Genomic DNA, 24104 nt, shown 5'->3' on the forward strand with positions numbered 1-24104 from the left:
TTGAGATCCAGAAGCATTGTGATAAAATTTCGTAATGGATTTCTACTGGATTGTCACCATATTTTCGTTGGTTATCAATGAATCATCCCGAATTCTAGAAATTGTTGGATAGCAGCAAATGACTAGTGTGTATATTACTCGCTAGAGGGATTTCACGTTCAGTCTTGTTTCATGCGCGCCAGTAGTTCGATGCAAAATGATGAAGAAAAACGTTCATTTTTCATCTCCGGCTACTGATTTTTTGTGAATTGACATATTAGAAGTTCCTCGATTGGCATAGTTTTCTATTCAACAGTTTTTTAAACGAAAATTTTGCTATAATTTCAACCTGTGTAATGAGCATATGTATATTTAACCTTGAAAATTGAAATGTGAACATGCTGTTCACCTCGTTTTTCGCCTCGTGTTTCTCGTTGTACAGTTGCTGTGTTATCAGCGAGGTAATTGTTGAAACCCTTTTTTTAACCACTTATCCGAACTAAACGATTTGATTTAAGTTTAATCCAAACATTCCTTTTCCAAGTCTTGCCATTTGTAATCAGCCATGTTGAATCATTCCTAAAAGTAGTGTCTGATTGCACAGCCGGCAGAGTCAATTAGTGTTACTAATTGAAAATTAATGAGAAATTGACAAATATGCCAACAATCATTAACATTATCAGAGATGCAGACATTCAAAGACACTGTGGCATGGAAATGCCTCTATTTGTAAAGTGTAAGTGATCCTATATTGTCATATATGCAACTTTACCTATAATTTGATCAGCAGAGTCGTCCCATATTCGATTGCTTCGAATTCCGGAACAACTGCTGACCCTTGCCAGCTGCAAGATCGAGTTTCCATCTCGAATTGATCGGGAAACCCTGTCGACTACCCCGGCCAAGCCAAGGTCCTATAGTAGCATGGAGAGATAGAAAGTACCAGGAGTCGCATGTCGTGCTTTTCGCCGTAACTTTCCTTTTGAAATCCGCTGTCAAACGGGCAGTAGAGGCGCATGAGCGGAAGATTGCAAGGACGTGATGCTGTAAGCCCTCCTCCTCCAGGAGCCGTGTTGTGGTTCGGGAGACGTGAAGGGATCCTGCTCCATCCAAGTCGCACGAGACACCTTCTCTCACTGTCTGTGTCACTCTTCCCATCTGATGGATTAACTCAGGTGAGCAGTTCACTTTAGAAGAAAAGGGAGCGAAACACCGTGTGATTTGTTTCATTCACGCAAATTAGTAGCACTGCATCTGTGAACTTTCTGTTCTCGCGTTTCGTGTAAAGGGGCATTTAGGCGGCGTTCGAGCAAAATGTTTGTTTGTTTATTGCTATATACCGACAAGGTCTGGATGTGTCTGTGTTGTTGTTGATTTCGTCAATCGTGTGGAGGTGCTGGGCATCTGCATCATCGTCTTGTTTGCTTTTCGAGTGTGTTACATTGATCGTTTCTGTATGGCAGTAGGACGAACGACTACTCTCTTCTGGCGATTTATATTGGATACACCCAGGGGTACCCTAGTATCAATCCAATTTCACTCGTAGAGAGAGAGAGACCTCGGTCGATCGATAAATTTGTTATCAGTGCAATCTAGTCACGTCAACAAGCTTGTACAATTCGACGATATTACCAAGTTCTGGTTTATTCTTTTTTTTTTCCTTTTGAATTTCCACTGGCAACAGTTTCGACGATATTCGTCTGGCTTCCCGACGACGACGAACTAGGCCATGGATTCCGGCACCAAACAGAAGAAGAAGAATGCAACTGATCAGCCGGTCTCCGAGGATATCGTCCCTCTGCACATTCAGACCTTCCTCTGGAGACAGACGAGGTATATAATGTTTGAAAAATCCTCCTCCCCCTTGACTATATCGTTCATTTCGATTTTGTATGTCTTTGCAGTTCCTTTCTTCGCCCGAAAATCGGAAAAATGCATGAAGCCAGCTGCATTGTGAGTAACATTGTTTCCACACAACTTCTTTTTTTTTTTATAATGATAGAAATGTAAGCCGACAATTACGCTGTTAAATATGCTAAGCAAACGTGTACGTATAGAGAGGTTCGGCTAGTGTATAGAACGGTGTTTTATGGGCAGTCAAACGACCCAATTGAATTGGAAAGTTTTCCAGGGTGTAATGGCAAAACGGTGTCACTTGGCAGTCAATCAGCTGCTGGTGCTGGCCTCTGCTCTTGGCGTTATACTGGCGCGGTCGCCAGGTTCGTTAACGGCCAGTCGATCGAAAACGATGACGACGGCAGCAATTGATTGTGCGTTTCCCTCCTTCCAACTCCCCCACATCTCCTCATTCAATGCCGCCTCTTTTCCATCCCATCGGAGAAGCTGAGGCGACTTCTTCAAGGAGCTCTCTCTTCCTCCTTTTCTTCTTCGTCTTCTTCTTCTCTCTCTCTCCCTCTCTCTCTCTATGTGTGCGTGTGAGTCTATCTGGAGGGCATTGTGTGTAGGAGCCGATCCTCCTTGGCGAAAAGAGGTGGGTAGCAAGAGAGAGAGAGGAAAGGACAGGAAGGAGAGGCTATTGATTTTCCATCCGCGGGAGAAAAGAGAAGCTAGGAGCAAGGAAGAGGTCGTCGACGACTGGTTCCCTCCTCCTCTATTCCATCTCGAGCCAAAAGAAATGTTTGCCGTTCATCTCTCGCTCAACTATATACTAGTACTACTAGGACTACTATACCAATAACCCCCGCTAGCCGGGAGAAGTATACGGCCTACAGCCAATACACAATACAAGGAGCTACAAGAGCGATGCCAAGTCCTTCCCACCCCTCTTTTTTTTTTCCTTTTTTTTATCTATAGCCAATGACGTTTCGAATGTGTGTAGAAAAACTATTCACGCTCCAATCGGGGTCGACTGTGACGTCACTCGAGCTTCATACTGTTGTTTACTTCTCACTTCTTTTGTGTGATTTTCTTTATGGCCATTCGACGTAAATCATTTTTTTTTCTTTATTCTCTTTCTTCCATCCTTTTTTTTTTTTTATGTGAATGAATCTTTATTCTTTGTACCTGTTATCCGGCGTGATACAGTTCTGCCAACAGGCGCCAGGCCATCATGTAAGTCGTGATAAATAGCCGATATAGTCGCGTAGAAAAAAAAAAACTACCGTACCCATTCCTTCCCTTCAAAAAAAAAAAAAAAAAAATAAATAAAAGTAGCGAACAGTGCATGTCACTGATTGTCCCTGTTGTTTATACAACCAACACCCGCCGTGATTGGGTAGTGTAGTATAGTAGATATATAGCCCCGTAAATACCGTTGTGCTCGTTTAGAGACTCTCTCTCACCCCTACCCGCTTGTATCACCCTGTTAACTAAACACGTTCGCGTGTCGTCATCAGCAGCACGCCAATTCTTGTGTGTTTATTTTTGAATCGTCTTTTGACACACCATCTAGTTGTTTGCTACACAGAATAGTTCAGTACGAATTTCAAATAATTCCCATTTAATCAAGCCTGAAATGTTTAGTTGTTTATATGGTTTTCTTTTGTTTTTTCTGTGGAACGTACAGTTACATACGTTATGTACGTTGCTTGAATGTTCATCCTGTATGATGTTGTCTACTGAGACAGACCCCTTCCTTCTTCCTCCCCACAGTCTTACAATATAGTTATATCCATCTAATCGCCCTGGATTGCCTTCTTCTTCTTCCTTTTTGATGGTCTTCCGGGATTGACCGTGTGGCGGCCTGGGTGTCTGGATTATATCGACCGGGATTCCAGGAGATGAAAGAGGCGTGCAAGGTTGGTGACAAGTCGAGTCGAGCACTCGCAATCATTTGTCCTTTCAACCCACACTTTCCACTGTCTCGACTGTGTGTTCAATGTCTCTGTTTAATTTACTTCTCTTTGATTATTTTGATTATGTTACATTGCCCACAACGACGACGACAATAGTCGCTGGAGAAGATTCTCGTACAAAACATCCGAGTGGGTCTGTCGCCTAATTTCACCGAAGCCATTCGATCCATTTCCAGATGGAAGTTTGTCCAGTCTTCCCTTCCTCATGTGATGCTCTGCACCGCCCAGCTCATCGAACGGTAAAAAAAATAAAATAAAATAAAACGACATTCGGTGGACAGTGTGGCCAGCAGCCCATCATTAAACTACCGAAATATGTTGGAATAACAGGAAAGAGACTAATAATCTTCAGAATGTGGGCACAGCAGCCAGCAAACTTCTCTACACGCTACATTGGACTCTATTGGATGCGGCGGAAGAGTGCGCCGATGCGGATCGTGAAGCCGGCATCGCACCGCGGGAGCCATTTCCCTACATCTTCCCACTTACGTGCATCCAGGTTGGTTTTTTTTTCTTTGGGAGGGGTATTTTTCTTTTGTCTTGTTTATTTTTATTTTCTTTGTTGTTGTAAATAAAAATAAAACGGTTGTTTCATTTTTTTTCTCGCCCAATTTGATGGCTGATTTCATTCGTTTATTTTCCGCTTTTTCAAGGAATTTGTTTACCTGTTTGCTCCGTTACGTCACCTGTTGAAAGAAGCCGATTTACAAAACTTCCGCCTGGAGAATGGACTTAAGATATGGCCAGCCCTTTGGGATTACCGCCATCCCAACGCTCAGTGCTTTACGGCACCCGTCAGGCCCAAAAAGAGCACCACAATTCGTAAGAAGGCCAACAATGCAGCAACGGGCAGCGTTGGTCCAGCGGCGGCCTTATCGGTGTCTAATCCTCCTACGATACCAACCGCAGCAGTCGTAACACCAGTTTCTGGCGCACCACTAACACCCAGGGAGACGGTGACGTTCAATGACGTGTTCATCGGTAAGGTCATCTCGGTTATTCCCATCATCGACTTATCTCTCTGTATTGTCTTTCGACGACTCTCTCTTTGCTCTGCCTGTCTGTGTGTGTGTGTGTGTGTGTGTGATGCTTTCTAATCCCCAAAGCTCCAACTTCCCATGATTTATTTATATCATCAACAGGATCGATCGATCGTGACAACGACATTGGGGATGCGCGTTCTCTCTTAGAGCTCGATGTAATTATTAGTAGTCAACATTTCATTTTCCATTTGTTTGCAAACTTTGTAACAAAACGTTATGACTCCTTCTCTGTTGTGTTTAGACTGGAAGACTACCGAAAGATAACGAGTTCCCGGAAACTATTCCGGAAGAGACATCGAGCACGGAAGAAGAACACGTGGTGCGTTTACGAAATTTCTTATGATTCATTTAGAGCGTTTTTCTAAATGCAAGTTTTTCAATGTTTTAGGTGATTTTTCGATTGCCTTCAGCGCCCGATTCGGACGGCATTCGAGACTCTTCCATTTATCAGGTATGTTTGTCTCCTTACTGGGAGTCAACGCGAACTCGAGCACGACGGAAAGCGAAAGACGGGCAGTTGAAAATGGGAATCGATTTGTCGCATTACATTCATCGATTTCAAAAGAAATGGAGCGGAATGCATACGGCTAGGTGATCGGCAACTCACATATGCCATGCAATACTCTCATCTGCGCGTGTCTTTTTTGAACGGCATCGTCTATTGATCGATCGATGATGATGATGATGCGCTACTCTTCCAGGAGCTTTTTTTTTTTTTTTTTTTATGAAAGATGCTCGGCTCTCTTGAGACGGAGAAAGTCTGAAATGCGCGGGGGAGTGTTTGAAAATTAACAAAAAATCTGATTTATTATTGATCGGGGCGGCTGTTCCGCTGCGCCTTTTATCATTACATTTATAGGCAGAATCGAGCATCATCCATCCCAGGAGCTACCTCACAGCTGATTACAATGGCGACAATGGTTCCCGCCTGCCCACCACTCCTGATCCCTCTTCAAGCAAAAGGTTTTGTTTAGTCTTTTCTTTTCTTCTTTTTTTCCCCAATTTCCTTTCTTTATAACGGGGAATTTGTATGTGGCGCAAAACAAACAAACAAACAAAAAATATGTCGACAGATTACTGAACGTGGCGCAGGAATCGTGGTTCCAAAATGACACGATCGATCCTCAATATCCTCACAGGAGGTCTTCCGTCTTGGACGACATTACGGCCGCTACTTTTCTCGACGTGGCCGTTGTCCGTTGCCTTTTCATTCCTAGATGGTGCGAGGAAGGCGTTCACTGGGCCCTTCAGTTCCTTTTCTACAGGTATAATAAACTGTTGTGTCATACTTGACTGGGCGAAAATACGTGTGTACATATTTGTACTCTCAGATTGCAGGAAATCAGCGAAGAAATGCGTTCCAGGTGCCCCCAGCGAAAGCGAAGCAGTTCACTTCCCGTCCCTAAAATAGAGGTTTCCCTCTGCTCTTCCAGTTACGACAGTAAAACCAAAGAGACACCTCTCAATGCGAAATCGGCAGACAGTTTCGATCAAAGCCGGCAATATTCAGGTATTATAACATACAGCGCGGCATAAATAGGCCTGTACGTTTTATTGCATTCCAGTTGAAAGAAAATACAATCGGTTTTATTATCACAGGATCGTCTCCACCGGAGCAAACAGAGCGCAAGGAACAGGAAATCAACAGCGGGCAAGGCAACCACATGGCGAACACGGGTACGGGTGGAACGAAACGACGCAAAATGGCGGATTTGAAAGCGTTTGTCGAGACACGGCTTCTGTCACGTTCTCACGACAAGATGTTGGAGAAAATCGATTTCAAGAACTCTTCCACCGCCCATAATAATAGAAGGCAGCAGCTTCTATCCGCTCCGGAGACCGTAAGATATTTCGCTCTCCTCTTTCCTGCCTCTTGATCCCCCTTTTGTCTCGTCACGAAACCACACACACACACACACTAAAAAAGTTCATCTTTCTTTTTGCTCGTTGGATCAAGCGTGAGGAGGAAAAGTATCCGCCGAGTGGCAAGAGGATCCTTGAAAAAGAGAATGCCATTCCACCACGTCCGTTGTCTGCTCTGGCCAGCGTCAGGGACGATAATGATTACGCCAGGCGTTCTTACTTGATGCAGGAACCTACCCCACTGGTCAAAGGCAAGAGCATGCCCAGTCTCAGGTAAATTTCGAGTTCATTAACTGTAGAAATGTTAGATAGCCATCACTTTTCGGAGTAGTTGAGCTCACGTTTTAGTCTTCACGATCTAAAGAGAGACACAAGCGCGCAGATCTAGCAGTAAAAACGTATCGATTTCTGATTGGGCATGGATCTCTAGTATTTACATAGTGCCTAGTGTCCGCGTTTCATCTTACTTTGGTTCTATCGACTCTTTTACCTATACATCTATTTTCTCCTTCTTTTCGTCCTTCTTTTTTTTACTTCCTTCACTTTTCATCACTGTTTTCTTTCCGTCCGCTGATATCATTGCGCGCTGTCTATCGCCTCCCATCCACGATGATGGCTGCCAGTTGTCTTATTGATGAACTTGCGGCTTCTGGGTAAGCTAAAAACTGCACCTCTCAACCTTCCCTTCGGCACGCACGCTTTTTTTTTTTCTTTTCTTCTCTCGTATCCCGGCCGACAGCGTTTTTGCTTTCCGTACGCGGAACACGTTCCATATCATGTCAAGTGGAATCTTTTATATTTATCTGTCGACCTCAAACAGATACTTGGGATGCTCTACCAGTGACCACAATCTCCCCTTCAAGAAAAAAGACACCAAAGTATCAGCCGTCAGCAAGACAAATCCACCGCCGACGTCGCATCCAGTTATCACCGTCACTGATGCGAATTCATCGACTCCCGGTGGAGTTAAAGTAAATCCCACATAAATTCACGTTGGCTGGAATGAGATAAAGAAAACAAAAACAAAAAAATAATTTCCTTTTAGGTGCATCATTATGGAACAGACGTGGAGGGAAGAGCGTCAGCTCCGACGAGCCCCTTGAACCGCTCGAGTACCGATTCCAACATTGTCTATCCCTTTGAAGACTTGCCGGAAGCCTCTGGGGCTTCTCACTTTGTCAACAAAGATGGAGGATTCGATTTGCACGTCATCTTGGAAGCCATTCACTCGGTTACATCACGAGCCGACGTCTGTTCTGTCCGCGTGTGCGAGACATCGCTCAGCGTCCTGGAACTTCTTCTAGATCTTGGGGTGGTCACCACTCCTGTCACATCGCCGAACATTTCCGGCGGCAATAAAGATGGCCACCAGCAGCAGGCCAGTGGGCTGTTGGGCCAAGTCGATCAGGAAGAACTTTCACGCCATTCTCACGGTGTTTGTGTAGACATTGTTGCCAGGGTGTTCCAGCACGTCGGCTGCCCGCATGGTTGCGGCGATTCTCGACGTGATCCGTCTTCCGATTTCATTCGTTCTCAAGGCCTTCTCTTAATGGCCCAATTGCACCGCATATCCGGCAAATACTTTCGATCCTTCCTTCGTCAAACGCTCATCTGCCGCTACACCCTTGTCGAGGTCATCGACTTTCTTCATGCCCTCGTCGGTTTCTGCGTTGATCCTGGCTTCGTCCTCTCGCCAATCAGTACGTTTCGGACAACTCAATTAACTGTCTTGTCCAATTCAATCAACCAACGCCGCCTTTCAGGTCAAAAGAGAAATTCGCGACTAGGCGGAGATTCCGGGCAAGCTGGAATGAGTTATGTTCCAAATTTCAGCTCTCCCCGGACTATTGAAGGCCACGTTATTAACTGCATCTTCAAACCATTCGTCACTCGACTCACAGCGTCGTTAAAATTTCTGAAATCATCGGAGAATGTCGTAAGTGTTCCATTCATCGTTTATGATGCATCGAACAAATCGATATTTCATACGGCCATTTTATTACGTTAAAGGCGTTATACTGCGATGTTCGTCAATTGCTCGCCTATATCAAAGACGTCCATGGTGGAATCTTCCGGCGGGTGCTTCTCAGTGGGCTGCTGGATTCAGCCGCACGACCGCAGCAACCGCAAGACACTCCACCTGAAAACAGTGGCTTTTACAAGTAATATATGAATTCATTCACCAATTCATCCGGTTGGCTGATTTATACAATTTTTTTCTTGTTTTTTTGTTTTTTTTTAGGGAATGCCTGCAGCCGGCTGGAGACGATTGTGTAGCTCCTCCAGCTACTTTCTTCGTTGTTGACGAAACATCGGAAAAGAGCCGGAAGGGGAAAAAGAATACAAGGTATAATTTTTTTTCCCCTTTTATCTTCCTTTCAAAACCTATTGATTTTTATGATGGAGAGGGGGCAAAAGGGGGGTGTTGTAATATGATATATTAGACTACTAACCGTACGGCTTTGACGTGTGGTTAACACAGTGAAATGGATGGCTGGAATGAAGATGGGAATCTGATACGGAAAGGCTCTGTAGTTCACGCTCTGGCTTTGTCAGCGCAACGTTTCCGAGAGAAAGAAGCTAAAGTTAAACAGCGGTTCCCTGCAATGGGCAACCGCAGCAGCCGGAAGAGTTCCCAGAAATTAGGAATAGGTAATACCGTCTATTACCCACGCCTCACTTAAGTCGACCTAGCAATTTATTACACATTTGAAATGCTTGTAGTTGGATGGATGCGCAAAGACCGCCGGTGCCAGGGGCCAAACACCCAAGGCACCGCAGACGAGCCGCTGGATGTCGCCCAGGCCGTAGCACCTTCTTTGTTGAAATTACAGCAAAGAGGAACAGGCAGCAAGTAAATACACCTTTTATTTCTACGTTTGGGGTTTTGTTACTGAGAATTACTTGAATTAAAATTATTTTTCTGTTGACCCAGTAATGTGGGCGTCACCTTGCAAAAGGCCCGACGGCGAGTGGAGCATCATTTAACGCGCATCGGATTTGGAAAGAGCCGAAGGCAAATCATCAGCCGTGAAGCAACTCCAGGTGCGTTTTTTGTTTTTTTTAAAGAAAGAAATTGAAACCATTCACTTCTTTCTTTGCTTTTTTTGTTAAAGATCCAAGTAGGCGAAACTCCCCTGAAATGGATGGAAATGGAAGAGAAATGTTTATGGTCATTCCCAGAGAGAGAAAAATGGTCTCTGGACCGGCGATTTACGACGGAATGCTTCGATTGAATTTCCTCTTGGAAGCTTGTCAACCAGGCACCATCCCGGATGCCAACCTCATTGCTGCCGTTCTTGATTTAGTACGCATTTAAATGAAAATATCAATTAGAGATCGATGCACAATTCAAACTCCTGATGACTTAATATTTTTCTCTAATCGATAACAGCCACAATCTCCAGTGATAGCTCGGGCGGCATTTTTGCTGGAATGCGCTCATTTTGTCCATCGATGTAACCGAGGACAATGGCCGTCTTGGATGAAGTTGAATTTGCCTTTCTACAGACCTTCAGGGCCCTTGTCTAATCGTGGAACTCCATCCGGACAGAGACGAACTCACATTCTTCAGCGGTTGGGTGGTCGAATGTTTTTCACCTGGGCGGAGGTATGGATGTGTTTCGGATTTTAGATTTCCGCCCTCATTAATGCTTTCGTTTTCCAGAGGTATTATTCATTCCAAACTTTTTTCTTGTACGCACAATTAACATGCAGGCTATTGGAGTCCGGTTAGAAGAGATTTTGATTGATGATGCACTTTGTTGTGAAGACTATGACGCCCAAGCGCTCGATGAGCAACGGCAACGTATTCTTATGGATGAGGACGAAAATGAAGACTTTCTCGTTGAAGGTAACACGTCATTTGATTGGGCAAACCTACACCTCCAACTTATCTTTCCTTTTTTTTCTTTTGAAAGCGAGTGTCAATCCTTCCGGACGTGATTTCCCTTGGCCTCTACGGTTGGCCGCCTGTATGCTGCTCTTTGAAATTACCGCTTTTCTTCGCGACTCGTATCGCCGTCTTCCTCGTTCTACCCGCGTTTCTCTCCGGAGCAACGAGGCCAATAAATCGGGCGGTGGAAACAACACGGGTGGGAGTCTCAATGTCGCTTCCGGGTCTTTTAACGAGCAACAACGTGGGGGTAACCCGTCTGGCGGAGTCCCGTCGAGTGGAATAGTTGTCTCTAGTGGCGAATCTATCGTTCATCACTCGGTGGGTGGAGGTGTGGGAGGGGGATCGGGTTCCATAGCTTTGGCCACTTCTGTTGCGACTCCAGCAAGTAATACTGCCGGTGGAAGGCGATGGAGTATGGCACTTTCTTCCATGGGGCAATCTCAGAACTCGGCACAAAGTCTTCAATCCATTACCGGAGACGGGCATTCCATTGGTATTTTAAACGTTATCTTCTATAAATAATTAAGGGAAATAATATTCGATTTGTTTAGGTGGAGTTCCAGGGGAGCGTAAAATAAGTTTTGTACTTCACGAACCTGATGATGAATCGCTGGACAGTAGCAATACAACCCTCACATTTCAGGTAAGCTACGACGAATGAATGCAGTTTTTGTTTCGTTTCAAAAAAACAAAAAGTTCGAAATTTCCAGGGTGACGACGCGTTGGAAGAAAAGCGCAATCGACGTCTTGCGCAAGGTCGACCCTATCTGCTTCGCAGAAGCACCATGAGCAATACGGGGTCGTTCAAGCGCAGGAGTTTAAAATTGAGACGAAGTCACAGGGAGTCTACCCGCCGTGGTGGTGATCAGTCCGACGCCGAATCCATCAAACGCTCCGATTCGATGCGATCCAAGCGCAAAGTGTCATCAATATCGGATCGCAGTGATATATCCGACGTGCACATGGATCACGATATCTCTGGGGAAGAGAGTCCCGGCATCCTTAGTGATGATGGCCAGCACGAAAGCCCGAGCGACGGTGCAGCGGACATCGAAGAGGGGATTTCTACTCGTGGAATGCCTTGGCTTAGAGTGAGCTTTATTTTTAAATCTGATTGCAAGTTCATGTTCTTAATGATCCATTCCGCCATCTCCAGTCGGTTTTACTGCTGTCCAATTCATTCAACTATCAATGCACTCATCAACACGTCTGCCATCCTCGTTGCTTCCGGCGGCAAAGTCGAGCCTGTTCCAGGATGCTGAGCAGCGTTCGCAGGATCTATGGCGATGAGCCACAGCACCAGGAAGTCGTGGAATTTCTTAGTTTCAGTAAGAAACCTCGCCATCACAAGGACCACGACAAGAAAGAAAAGATCAACGCCAAAGGAGCTCAAAGTAGACCGGGATCACCTCTTCGACGTAGGGAAAGCGTTGCCAATAAAAAAGAAAGGTTCGACTCTTTTCTTAGAAACGGTTTCGGATCGTATCTCTAAAACCTTTTTGATTACTATGGACTAGGTCTACCAATGACTTGCTATCAAAGGCGAGCTCTTGCCACAGTTCATCAGCGGCTCTGTCACGTGACCTAATCGAACATGACCAATGGGATCGAAGTAAAGTCATGGGATTGCAGTCCAAACATTTCCCCAACGAAAGCGATGCCGAAGAACATAAAACAAAGAAACGGGAAGATCATCCCATGGTGAAATACATCAAATTCCAGGTAAAAAAAAATAATTTTTAGAAACAACGAATTAAATGGACTTCGTCTTTCCCCGTCACAGGTGATGGACCTCTTTCAAGCTCCCTTATTGGTTCTCGTCAAAAGTGCCACCGTCATGAACGACGAAGCCTTTCTCGATATCATCCCGATAGCTTGGGAGCTGTTACTTGATGTCCAAAAGGAAACAGTGGCCGCCGCGGCTGCCATGTTTATTTTGTCAGCCGTCCGCTGCCCAGAACCTGTTACGCTTCTTCTCAACGGTAGTCTTAGACATCCGGATGCCATTGAACGTTTCAAAGCGCTCCTGAAGTAGGACATTTTTGAAAACGTATTCATTTCGTTACACGATAACTATATATTTTAAATTATTATCAGATTTCAAGTGTTATGGCGGTCGAGGTATCAAGTCTGGCCTCGAATGGAAGAAGGTGCTGCCCACAGCTTTAAGGTGCCACCGCATGCTATAGAGTTTACCCTTCCATCGCCCAGGATTGGTGTGGAATCGCTGCAAGTGGTCGATCCTCCTTGGATGCCACACGTACGTACAAGAGTTCAAGAAGTAACGCTCAACCAGGACACGCATCGGTCGGTCGTGACGGCTACCAAGACACGTAAGAAGCAGCAAACTGAATTGGTCGAATCAGCTCTCAAGGCGGAAGAAGACAGAAAGTGTAGTGAAAGAGAAAACTTTTGCATCAGCGCCGTCCCTGTCACAATCCAGGCATCGTACGAACCAGCACTTCATCATTCAGGAGCGGATGATCATGACGACGGTAGAACATGAGACGCTATTGTGATGAAATTTTTTGAAACTCAATGTTTAAAATCTAATTTTTAGCTGATGACGAGACTCAGCAGCAAAATCGAACTTCGGCCCAGCCATTACAAACAGCCCAAGTTCTCTTTCCATCATGCCTGTGTTCCGCCATCGTCCCCATAGTTGACCTCTTGGATGATTCGATTCTAACGCCAGATGGCGTGGCCGTCTGCGATTTGGCCAACCAGGTGACACATCTTCACCCTGTCATTTTCTAACAAATTCGAATATCTCCAAACCTTAAACATCGTTTTGATGAAACAGGTGCTGCATTCATGTTTGGTGGAAGACACTGCCCTCTTTTTGCGCCACGTTCTCGAGAAATTGACTCGCGAAAAGCAAGACGATATGTTTGCCATTTTACGCCGTCTCTTGCGCTTTGTGGCTTATCTGCCCCAACAGACTGCCTTTACTATCCACAATTATCTCATTGGTTACATCATGTTTTATGTTCGAACTCCAATGGAAGGTAGTCAAGATCTGGTCGGCAATGCTCTTTCGTTGTTATCTATGGTGAGACACGATTTACGTTGGAGACCGAAAAAAATGATTTACAAATTGTCCCATAGGTGGCACCAAGCGTTCAGGGTTTGTTGTTTAAGGATTTGAAGCAAATTTTGCGCAAGGAACAATGTGATGCTTCTATCCTGATCACCGCCAACGTTCCTTCAGCCAAAAAGATTGTAGTGCACGGACCAAATGAATCTGATTCCGGTGCTATTCCGTCCCAGTTCCCTATCCAGGAGGACACTCAGTTCTCGCAGATATTGCAAGAATCGCTCGATTTCTTTTCAATCGACGAGCACAGGCAACGAGAATTTTTTCTCGTTGACTACCGTACCAATCAGATCCATAATCCTTCAGCCTACGTTCGGGACTATTACTTTTTCAAGCGATCGCAGTATCCACAGCTCAACTTGGTGCACATGGATCCCGTCAGAGCTCACGACGCTCTGCAGAAACAAGCCTTCACTGAAAAGATGGTGGAATTGGGCAAAGTGCAATTTGTCACTTCGGTCCTTAAAAGCTCCAATCAGGTTTCGTTCATATTATGTCTGAATTTCAAATAGAAAAATTAATCGTACGTTTAACAATTAGATTGTTGCCCGTGTTCTGTTTCTTCACGAGGAGCTGATGAAATTGCCTTCGTTTCCCCGGAAAGCCCTCGAAGCCGATCTGAGCCTATACAGCAACGGATGTATGGGCAAGGTAAAGCTATTCCCAATAATCCTAACGAAAAATGAAAAGCCGGTTGATTAAAAAAATATAATAAAAAAATCCCCACTTGAAACAGGAATTGAGTGCCCTGGATTTCATGCACAAGCTAAGCTGGGTGAAACTCATTCGACAAATGTTTGAAGCCATGGTGGGTAACTTTGCCTACTCGGGTGACATCCACCTTTTCATCAACGTGATAAACGGAGCGTTGGTCCTCTATTGTGAAGACGCTGTAATGCTCCGTTTCTGTATGGCCACCTACATTAATGCAGGTCATCAGTTCCGCAACGTGTTCGCTTTGAACGGGTATACTTTTGTAGTTGTTTCACCGAGATATGACAGCTAACTATCTGTTGGAATGTCGTTGCAGGTATTCCCTGATTATACCGACCATTTTGCGCATCTATTCCAACTATCAAAGCAATCCGCTTGTAGCGCGAACGGTCGAGTTCACGACGCAGCAATTTTACATTATGCACAGGAAGCCGTTCATGTTGCAACTGTTTGGAAGCGTGGCGCCTTTGCTCGACACGGACGCCAATGCCGTTTACGGCGATGCCAGCAAAGTTCGAGTGCAGAGCCTGTTCCGCCTCTTGCTGTCGCTGGAGCGCGTCGGCGTTGATCCGCTTCACTTACTGGACTTAGTCGCCGCTGAGAAACCTTTAAAAGCTCTTGATTTTTGTTATCATGGAGAATCGGATACCATCAACATCCTCGACTCTATTGCTATCGCCGTCATGGGCGCTTCCTACGCCATCGATACTCATAGAGGCCACCAACTATTGGTGAATAATAGCTGCGTGATAATCACAAATGTTGCAAATGTTTTAACGAATATCGCTTGAATTCTTTCTCGGTTCAGATGATATTGGAAGCTATCGTTCCAGCCTATTTGAAACATTTGCAAACGAGCGCAGGACGTAAAGATCCCCGTACGGAAAAAGATATTCTTCATCAACTTGGAGTGGCGATGAAAACGCTCATCTCCAATGCGGAAGCATTGACAAAGTATTAAATGTTTGCTCTGTTTTTACATGATATCAATTAAATCAATTTGGATTTTGTGGTAAATAGAAACTATTCTGGACCGCAGCGAACCTTTGAAAAATCGCCCAGTCAAAAGCCGCCAATGTCCAACAGATCGGCAACGCTGGCCACCACTATTGAAATTGACGAAGATTCTCATTCGAGATTCTTGGGTGACCATTTCCGAAGTTCTTCCGTACCGGATCGAGGAATCAATTCAAACAAAGACGATTCCGAGGCTCAATGGCAGGCCTTTCGCATGCCTCGGGCAACACTATTATCACTCGTCTCCGACTATTACGTCATGTGCAGTGCCCGTCTGACGGAATTAAATAGGAAACAAGGCCAAGACAAGACCAATGAGCCGCTAGATGTGAAATGCAACACGGTAAAATCCTTTAATACCTAAAGAAATGAGCGTAAATTAAAAAAAAATGTGTTGACCATAGCGTTTAGCTGACATCGCCCACGCTCTTCTCAAAGTGTCTTCATACGATGCCACTACGATGGCCTGCCGGGGTCTTCAGCAGTATATGACTGTTTTGATGCCGAATGGCGATTGGTCGCAGGAGCCCATGAAGCAAGTGCTCAACACGTTATTCCGCCGGGTATGACGTTTCTCCGTTTAAAAATTCACTAATCAAAATCTAACGTAAAAATAGTTTCTAATGCGGTTAATTGATTCATTCTATTAAATAGCTGGACAAGATATTTTCTAAAATCTACAAAATACCATCGATGAGGGTAAGGATGAATAAAATTTGAAAGTGTTGAAAAGCAAAAGAATAGCCGACTATTTTTTAATTGTTTTATAGAAAAACTTGGACTGGGAGGCAGCCGCTTGTCTGCTCAAAGGCGTGTACCTGACTTTAAGAAAATCACCTTTCATCGTTCATGCCACGCCCTTGCGTTCCTTAATAACCACTTGTCAGGTAATGTGCATAGTTTTCAGAACTGGCCATTTATCACGACACGGGCAGCATAAATAAATAACGAATAATTGTTTTCCAATTTTAGTCTCTCATTTTGGGTGACCTTTCGGCTAGCATGTCAGCTGTTGATGGCGGCTCCCCAATTCATTCTCGTAGTGGTGGTGGAGGAGCCACCCGGCGTTCCTCATTAGCCCCACCGCCTGCCTTTTCTTCCATCGTTGTCCAACTGGTTGCCATGCAGATCTTGGCCCTGGGGGTATGTTGTTTTTTTTATATTTAAGCACGTAATTTTTAATTAAGCTATAAAAAGAAGAAAAAACAAAAACAGGTTTGATGAGTTGTCTAATAATGAATGGTTTCAACAAAAACACACAATTCATTATCATTAATGGTATAATCATGTAAATAACTCTGTTTCCTCCATTGAACCTCCAGCTGTTCAGCCACATTTCATTGGTGAGATATTTCTTCAAATTTATGAATTATAACCCGCCCCTTTTTTGTACGCTGTTTCATCTGATGGTGCAACCCTCATTCCCATGATGATATCGCACATGTTCACCAACCACCCGAAACTTCTCACCGCTATGTGTTGTTCACGTTATTCTACAATTCTAGTTGCAGTCATACTAATAGAAAAAGAGAAGATGTATCCCTTTATCCAACAACACCTGTTTGCCTGCTGTATCACGTTACCCTGCCGTGTGCTATGACGACCACAACAACATTAGTTTTTATCCTCCTCTTTCTTTCTTTTTATTACTTCAACAATTAGTCTCATAGAGTGACGTCATGTGTCCCCCTGTAGATTTCCGTGCGTCTCCATTTTCTGTCCCCCCTCGTCCCTCCCTTTTAGAACACAATCAACTTATAGTCAATTTTTAGTACGTGTCCTCAAATCGTCGTGATCTTCGTCGTGGTCGTCGTCGTCATCCGTCCGATCGTCACTGATATTACCACTACCCCACCTACATGGCCTTTTTTTTTCTTTTTTTCTTTAGCAGCGCCTTATATTGACTCACATGTTTACACCTACACCTGGGCAGTTTTGGAAGAGAAACACGCAACCAAAACCCTTCCAAGAAAAAACAAATACCTTCGTCACCTTTTCTTTTGCAACATTTCCGCACAACATTCACCCGCTAAACAAAAAACAAACAAAAAATCCTTCAAAAAAAAATTGATAACATCAGGTAGATATTAATTTCTCGAATCTCTTTTTAATTTTACCCCCCTAACGTATAGGAAACGTACTCACTGGAACAGGCGTGCGGTGGAAATTTTGTCTTCCCCACAGCAGAACGGACCGAGTCCATCTTGCTCAATTTGCTTTTACCATTATGTTTGAGAGTTGGATCCGGACGTAAAGGTAAATTCTTGATTTAAAATTCCTCATTCGCTCATTTAATTAGAGTCGCAATTTTTTCTCCAGATGCACCTCGAGTTCGCCAGTCAGACATTAGTTTCGCATTGACGGTCGTCCTACACGCTCTAAGCCCACCTTCGACGCAACACGCACGAATGGTAGCCACAAAGAACATCAGTTCATCCGGCGCTGCAACGGCCGGTAGCGGCGGGGGTAGTGGAGGAGGTACCGGTGTTGGTAGTGGTGATGGATCACGAGGTGGATCGCTCAGTGTGCACAGCGGAGGAGGAACACATCCGCAACAACAACGTTGCAGCAGCAACCGCGCGACGCTCCTCCAAGTGGCTTTTCTCGGCATGAAGGTCTTGATGACTTGCTTCAATCATCAGCTGTCGCTGGATTGGCCGAGGGTTGCCCGTTGCATCCGCGAAATAGGCGATCGTCGAGGCGACGGAGGATCGGCGTTTTGGAATTTTTTGATTTTTGTAGCCACCCAGAGAGGGCCCCTCTTTCCTCTCATTCTGCCACTGATGTGGAACAAAGTACGCAGACACATCGTTACGTCAAGAGGATCTTTATATAATACCTTGAATCAATTACAGATTACTGTGCCAGTCGACGGGCAAGAAGAACAAATCCTTCGGGATTTATTGCGTCAAAAGTTGTACGGATCGTCTGAAATTAGTCCACTTCCGTCTGGCGAATTGATGGACCATTTTCTGGCCGAATTGATGATCCTCAATGATGAAGTCACCAATCAAAGAGAAGGTCCCAAATTAAAATAAATGTGAACAATTTGGACGATGGAAATTGAGCGTCATTTCATCAAAAATGTTTAGACGAAGCGGAAAATGATAACCGAAGAAGCATGATGGCTGACGGGCGAAGTGAAATATCCAATGCCAGCGGCAATTCTCGCCGGCCGACCATGGATTCTAACATGTCGCGTGAAAGGTCCTACATGTCGAGAGATATTAACTTACTCATCGCTCCTCCAGGAGGTACCCTCGCCAAATTCAATTTAGGGATTGAAATATTCCATCAATTTGAATATTGCCGTGAAATATGAGACGATGACACACCACGCCCTTAATTTCATTTTGCTTCTGCCCCCGTCCCACTTTGGCTGAATTACATTTTTCCAGTGGGACTGGCGATGACGAGCTCCAACGTGGCCCAGAATTTACGACGTCAATGGAGTGTCCGCAGCGAAAACCGATCCATCATTCCTGGAGTTGGGATGACTCAACGTCAAATCAGCCTACAAGCCAGTACTAGTGGCGGTATGGAATTCTTTTCCTTCTTGTTCGATATACTTTCACGGTGTGTCGACGACATTAAAACTAAAATTTAACAACCCGCCAAAATGACGTCATAAAGGTGGTGGTCGGGGCACTTACGAAATTGAGGATAAGATCAACATGCGACGGACAAGTTACGCAGGAGAGTCATCGAGCCGTTCAAGTTTGCCATCAGGTGAGTCACGTAACTAAACGTCATTTCTTTCTTTCTTTTATTATTGTTTTCTCCCCAAAAAAAAAATTGGAAGAACTGCGCTACTCTCGTGTTCGTGTCGATCGATTGATTGTGTCTCCTGCTGTTGGCCAGTCCGTGTATTGTTTGGTCGACTGATCCCAATTGCATGTCTCTCTCTTCCCCCGTCCACATAACTTTCGTGCCCACCAACTTTTATTGTCGCGATGCCAACCGCTTTTTTTTCTTCCTGTCCCTCCAGCTACTCAAGAGCAATCGATTATTTGATTGCCACCAAATCTCATTTTTGTTTTTTTCTCTCTTCTGCATATTCTATACCTTCCGCATCTGGATGTTTCGTTGGATGTATCGTGTTGGCTATCTTTCATCGTCTCCCATTTAAAACAAAAAAACCCCAAAAACAAAAAAGGAACAAAAGGATCGTCCGATACGCGATTAAATAGGCGATCGCTTCTTGCTGGCCATCCGTTTTCCACTACCAGTTTGGTCTCACGTTCGTCGTCTATTTCTGAAGTGGATTTCTGTGAACTCGATGAAAACGAAGACGCTTTACTGCAGGAACAAAAAGCAGGTGGGAATTTTATTTTCATGTTCCCCGCCCGGTTCCCTTCTTTTTTTCCCGCTTTTTGTTGCACGATCGGAGTGGACCTCACAGTTTGATTGTTTTTGTTTGTTTTTTTCTTTATTATTTAAACTTGTGTACGTGTTGGCTCGTTTTTGGCTCACGTTCTTCATTTGTTGGTGCGGATGCAGATGCCGTTGCAGGTTCGACGTCGATGGATAATCCATCAACGGCGGTTGACGTGCCAACGGAATCGTCATCGATGCATCCGCGTCTACACCGCCAGAAATTGCAGAGCAAAACCAATCGCGGGAAAACATTCCGATCGATGAAAAATAATAAAGCCGTGGCCAATATCGAGGTAAATGTCTTTTTTTTTTAAATTTCACTCTGTTTTTTTATTTTTAAAATGTCTTTTTAAAATGAAAAAGGTATCGCATATCGAAGTGGAACAGGAATTGGTGACCATTAGTCCATCGGTCAAGGTGATTTCTTCCTCTTCCACTCCAACTGGGGATGGCCATCAACAAAACACGTTCCAGTTGCTTCTCGTACCGACTTCCAGCTGTGGACCACCATCGACGTCTACGGCCAGTCATTTCGCTAGTGGAGCACCGACGCGTTTGGGCATTCACAGCCGTCGTGGACATCTTCCCAATCCGTCAGAAACGCGTTTAATGACCACTGGAACAACAACGTCAAATACGAAAGCTTCTCTGTTACACGATGGAGTCGACTCGACTGTCAAGTCATCGGTGGGCACAGTGTCTGTGGGCGTGGCTGTCCAAGTGTCGACTTCGTCTTACGTTCCAGCACCGAGGCCAGCAACTGCAGCATTGAGGAGTCAACATAATCGACCAGTACCTCCTCCCGTTCCACCGAGGAACATCCGTTTGACAGTCAACTATCCTGGAAGTCATAGCGAGTCGACGGCCAGTGGCGGAGGCAGCTCTTCGTACAAACCCATGCATCGGGGCGGACCGTATCGCGAACCGCCTTTAATGGAAGAGAGCGGCGATTCGGCGACGGACAACAACAATCCGATCAAGAGCAACAAAACTTCTTCATCTAGTGTCAACAAATCCAAAATGACTGCTGGACATTATCAACAACGTCCAGCTCCCTTGTCCAGCAGTAGCGAGGGCCCCGATGAAGATTCCGAAGCGGAAACGAATAGCCGCAGTGGGATGATGGCCTGCGTATCAAATGCCAACGATGGCACTTCCATCGAATCGCTGGTGATGGAAGAGACGGCCCTTTTATTGCCGGCCACGTTACCAACAGGTCGATCTCTTATGCGTAATATTACCGAACGTGACGAGGACACACTCATTTAGCAACTTGAAAAGTAGGAACGACAAATAAAAAATTAATAATAACAATTAATAAAATTTCATCAATCAACGAATTTCCTTTTAGCCCCACCCCCTTTTTTAAAAAGGTGAAATACCCCCCATCCCCCCACCCAAAAAAAAAAAAAAAAACAATTAATAATGGTAGACACACCAAACATACTGTAAACTATTTATTATGTAACTATGACGTAGTCACACTTCCTCCTCCCGATAAAAACAAAATATTTTCCCAAAAAACAAAACAAAATTTCTTTGTTTTTTTTTTTTTAGAGATCTCTTGTTATATTATTATGTCTTTAATTTATATATTGTTAGTTAAAATACAATGAGCAGCACGTACCGTCCGTTATTCGCTGTGAAACACACACCACGAATTGAAGCATATATTTCTCTCGTAATTACGTTTGAAAAACCGTAAAATCATCGTGTGTTTTTATCTCTATTTTATTGATGCAGTTATCGTTATTACAGCAAATATTTGTATGTATACCACATCCACAACAGACACACACACACACGCAGTGAAATAATAATGCTTTTGTTTAATCTTTTGAAATCATGTCATAATTTCAGTTGCACAGTCACATTATCGCATGGAAAGCATCAAAAGGTTTTATTTATTAATATGGATCAATTGATACAGGACACAATTTTGCATAATAATTCTGTTTTCTGACCTAGATTCCTCCGTTTTCTGCGTGTTTCAAAAGAGGTTTCGGAAGCCGTTCTCATTTGTGTGGGGTACACAGTTGGCAAGTCGTGTTTTGTTTTTAAATTATTATACTATATACAATAACAATAACACATTAAATGGGGTGGGGAGGCGGTTCTATGTGTTTTTTTTTTCTTCAAAAGCGTGCGTACAAAAATAAAGACTGGAGGCTAAACGCAATTATTTTTAATGACACTTTTTATTTTGATTGCAGGTGGGGATTGTTTGCGGCTCGTTCCAGTAAATGTAAAGACCGAACACGGCGACGAGTAGGACGTGGCCCAGCAGGACGACGAGAGGAATCCATTGGTCCCAGAAAGGATCCATCATGGCCAACTGATTTTCTATCAAATGAGATCGACGTACATCCATGTCGATGAGAGCACCTTCCATTTGAAACAAGGTAGCCGTCACTCCGCAAATGTGAAGCAAATTGTGCGAATGGCCAACGTAATCGAATTTGCCGGGCAAAATGCGCTCCGGCAAATGAGAGGCGTAACAGAAACTGGCCAGCAAAGCGACAATCACCTGACACAGGTGTAGTTTCGTTGCCCTTAGCGCGTCTGCAGTCGGACAAGAAGACGATGCTTCCACGTACCGGAAACAATCGAATAGACGGACGAAAAGCGGAATTGAAACCCAAATGTAGGGCAAAGTAAAAGCGGCTAATCTCATGAGTCGTTGAGCGACAACGTCACGGACGATTGCCCGGCTCGTGCAAGTCAACGTGGTCGAAGCCAACGACAAGAAGACGCACATGCCTAAATAAATATTGGCATCCATCTGCATCCAGCTGTCAGGTAAGACGTAAGCTCTGTACAACAATCCGGAACCGTAAGCGTAGAAATTGATGGCCGCGTAATCCATGAAGAACAAAACGGCCCGCGCTCGATGACTCAACGCCGAGAATCCGTGAGCGATGGCCGACATCAACGGATACAAGATGGCCGAAAACATGTAAATAAGAAAAGGTTGAGCGTAATCGGAAGAGAGTCCGTCTGACTTGCTGTTCCATTGATCGGCCAATTGGACGGTGCGCCAGATGAAGAAAACGGTCGGGAAAAAATGGGTCCAAAAATTGAGCGTCTCGTTGTTTGCCGTGAAAAGACTGTGGCAACATTCCGTCCAACTGGACACTTCCGGACGATAGCCGTAATAAATACCTGGCTCCCTCAACGATTCATCTACCTGTTTTCAAAACGTACGTGAGTTTCGAATGTGTTTTTCAATTTCATGCGGGGCACGTTTCGTACTTGATGCCATTCGAGGACGGACGTGGGCGCAACTGGCCACTTCAAGGTGGCCGGCAATTTCGGTAGAATGTGCAGACATTCACGAGCATATCTTCCAATGAACCATCCGTGATTAGCTTTGTCGGGATTCATTTGATCTTGAAACAGTTTCCATGGCAACCAATCCGCAAATCGACGTCGTCCGGCCGTCCAACCGCTCGTCGTACTGGCAGACGATGGTGGTGGGTAATAGTGTTCTTTTTTCATTTCACTTGATCTAATTTCTTTTTTTTTTTGAAAAACAAGGGGGGGGAAAGAAAATTTAGCAAAATTTATGAATTTAACGCGCACTTTGTGTGTAGGGAGTCGTTGCATTTTTAGGAGATATTTCTGATTTTGTGTGTACTAGCTGAAATTCCAGCTATTGCGTGTCTCTATATTTATATACATAAGGGAAAGAGCAACGCCCTTTTCAAGATCGTTACTGTTGTTTGTGCGGCTCCCGCTCTCTGATGGGAGGCAAAGGGGGGGACTTTCTATTTCGTTTCGGTCGTTGGGCACGCGCTCCCTAGCAACAGCCAGAAGAGAAATCACGCTATCTCACGCTCGTATACAATGAAAATGGGGACACTCACGTAAACTTTGTACACAAATTTTTTTTTTTTTTACTCTATTTGATAGACACGATACAAAAAACATATTTTTAAAAAATAATAATTACCTATTTTGAAGAGGGGAGGGTGTGTGTAATGATGAGTAGTGTCACTGAAACAACTCCGCAAAGACCGGCTCAACACACCTGGAACCGAAGATTTTTTTCCTTTTACCCACCTCCCGATCGAAATAAATAAATTAAAAAAAAAAAAAATGTTTATTAAAATTGAAACAAAAAACACGAGTGCGAGATAATTGTTTTACAATTGGGTAGCCGAAAACTCACGTGCAACAAACGCGAGAACCGCGCGCGACTAGCTGCCTTTTGGTTTGCCGTGTCCTATTTAATATTATCATTTTTCTCTTTTTATTTTATTCTTTTTTATTTTATTTTAGCCTCTCCCTCGTCGGCTGGT

The 24104-nt window shown here is 44.4% G+C and overlaps 2 protein-coding genes across 14 annotated transcripts; one reads left to right on the plus strand and one right to left on the minus strand.

The window, feature by feature from the left end:
* Nucleotides 1–184: 184 nt before the first annotated feature.
* On the plus strand, nucleotides 185–21636 carry LOC116922735 (protein unc-80 homolog). 9 transcript variants are annotated; one of them, XM_045174203.1, is made up of 59 exons: nucleotides 185–440; nucleotides 524–715; nucleotides 770–1154; nucleotides 1664–1812; nucleotides 1884–1932; nucleotides 3025–3051; nucleotides 3717–3737; nucleotides 3891–4033; nucleotides 4125–4293; nucleotides 4448–4775; nucleotides 4937–4992; nucleotides 5079–5156; nucleotides 5226–5288; nucleotides 5697–5800; nucleotides 5911–6102; nucleotides 6169–6347; nucleotides 6437–6678; nucleotides 6795–6973; nucleotides 7324–7353; nucleotides 7521–7671; nucleotides 7746–8400; nucleotides 8464–8636; nucleotides 8711–8862; nucleotides 8943–9047; nucleotides 9183–9352; nucleotides 9425–9554; nucleotides 9636–9745; nucleotides 9817–10007; nucleotides 10095–10310; nucleotides 10418–10553; nucleotides 10621–11091; nucleotides 11150–11241; nucleotides 11309–11689; nucleotides 11755–12047; nucleotides 12116–12320; nucleotides 12382–12629; nucleotides 12696–13093; nucleotides 13159–13325; nucleotides 13402–13650; nucleotides 13707–14174; nucleotides 14236–14346; nucleotides 14432–14661; nucleotides 14726–15140; nucleotides 15218–15363; nucleotides 15430–15769; nucleotides 15831–15989; nucleotides 16081–16125; nucleotides 16197–16313; nucleotides 16399–16569; nucleotides 16749–16769; nucleotides 17559–17682; nucleotides 17746–18221; nucleotides 18282–18447; nucleotides 18519–18680; nucleotides 18825–18962; nucleotides 19060–19155; nucleotides 19583–19744; nucleotides 19927–20096; nucleotides 20167–21636. In XM_045174203.1, exons 4-59 carry the CDS (start codon nucleotides 1709–1711, stop codon nucleotides 21070–21072), a joined length of 11280 nt encoding a protein of 3759 aa, XP_045030138.1. In that variant the 5' UTR covers nucleotides 185–440; nucleotides 524–715; nucleotides 770–1154; nucleotides 1664–1708; the 3' UTR covers nucleotides 21073–21636. The 9 variants fall into 9 exon arrangements, with proteins under 9 accessions (XP_045030138.1, XP_045030144.1, XP_045030139.1 ...); XM_045174209.1 differs by having other exon boundaries at nucleotides 5977–6102; XM_045174204.1 differs by having other exon boundaries at nucleotides 543–715.
* Nucleotides 21517–24048, minus strand: LOC116923990 (membrane progestin receptor gamma-B). 5 transcript variants are annotated; one of them, XM_045174226.1, is made up of 4 exons: nucleotides 23953–24048; nucleotides 23756–23865; nucleotides 23056–23311; nucleotides 21517–22990 (listed from the first exon to the last, which is right to left on the minus strand). In XM_045174226.1, the coding sequence occupies exons 3-4, from the start codon at nucleotides 23299–23301 to the stop codon at nucleotides 21989–21991; spliced, it is 1248 nt and encodes a 415-aa protein (XP_045030161.1). In that variant the 5' UTR covers nucleotides 23302–23311; nucleotides 23756–23865; nucleotides 23953–24048; the 3' UTR covers nucleotides 21517–21988. The 5 variants fall into 5 exon arrangements, with proteins under 5 accessions (XP_045030161.1, XP_045030159.1, XP_045030158.1 ...); XM_045174224.1 differs by having other exon boundaries at nucleotides 23056–23318; XM_045174223.1 differs by having other exon boundaries at nucleotides 23056–23318; nucleotides 23975–24008.
* Nucleotides 24049–24104: the final 56 nt, after the last annotated feature.

This window comes from Daphnia magna, linkage group LG5 (assembly GCF_020631705.1).
Source record: "Daphnia magna isolate NIES linkage group LG5, ASM2063170v1.1, whole genome shotgun sequence".
NCBI classification, from domain to species: domain Eukaryota; kingdom Metazoa; phylum Arthropoda; class Branchiopoda; order Diplostraca; family Daphniidae; genus Daphnia; species Daphnia magna.

Bases quoted from the DNA above. Each gene is read 5' to 3' on its own strand.
- LOC116922735 (XM_045174203.1), top strand. From the start codon at position 1,709: ATGGATTCCGGCACCAAACAGAAGAAGAAGAATGCAACTGATCAGCCG. The intron at 5,289-5,696 runs GTATGTTTGTCT...TTACATTTATAG, and splicing joins GAGACTCTTCCATTTATCAG to GCAGAATCGAGCATCATCCA. The intron at 19,745-19,926 runs GTGGGAATTTTA...GTGCGGATGCAG, and splicing joins ACTGCAGGAACAAAAAGCAG to ATGCCGTTGCAGGTTCGACG.
- LOC116923990 (XM_045174226.1), bottom strand. From the start codon at position 23,301: ATGAAAAAAGAACACTATTACCCACCACCATCGTCTGCCAGTACGACG. The intron at 22,991-23,055 runs GTACGAAACGTG...TTTTGAAAACAG, and splicing joins CCGTCCTCGAATGGCATCAA to GTAGATGAATCGTTGAGGGA.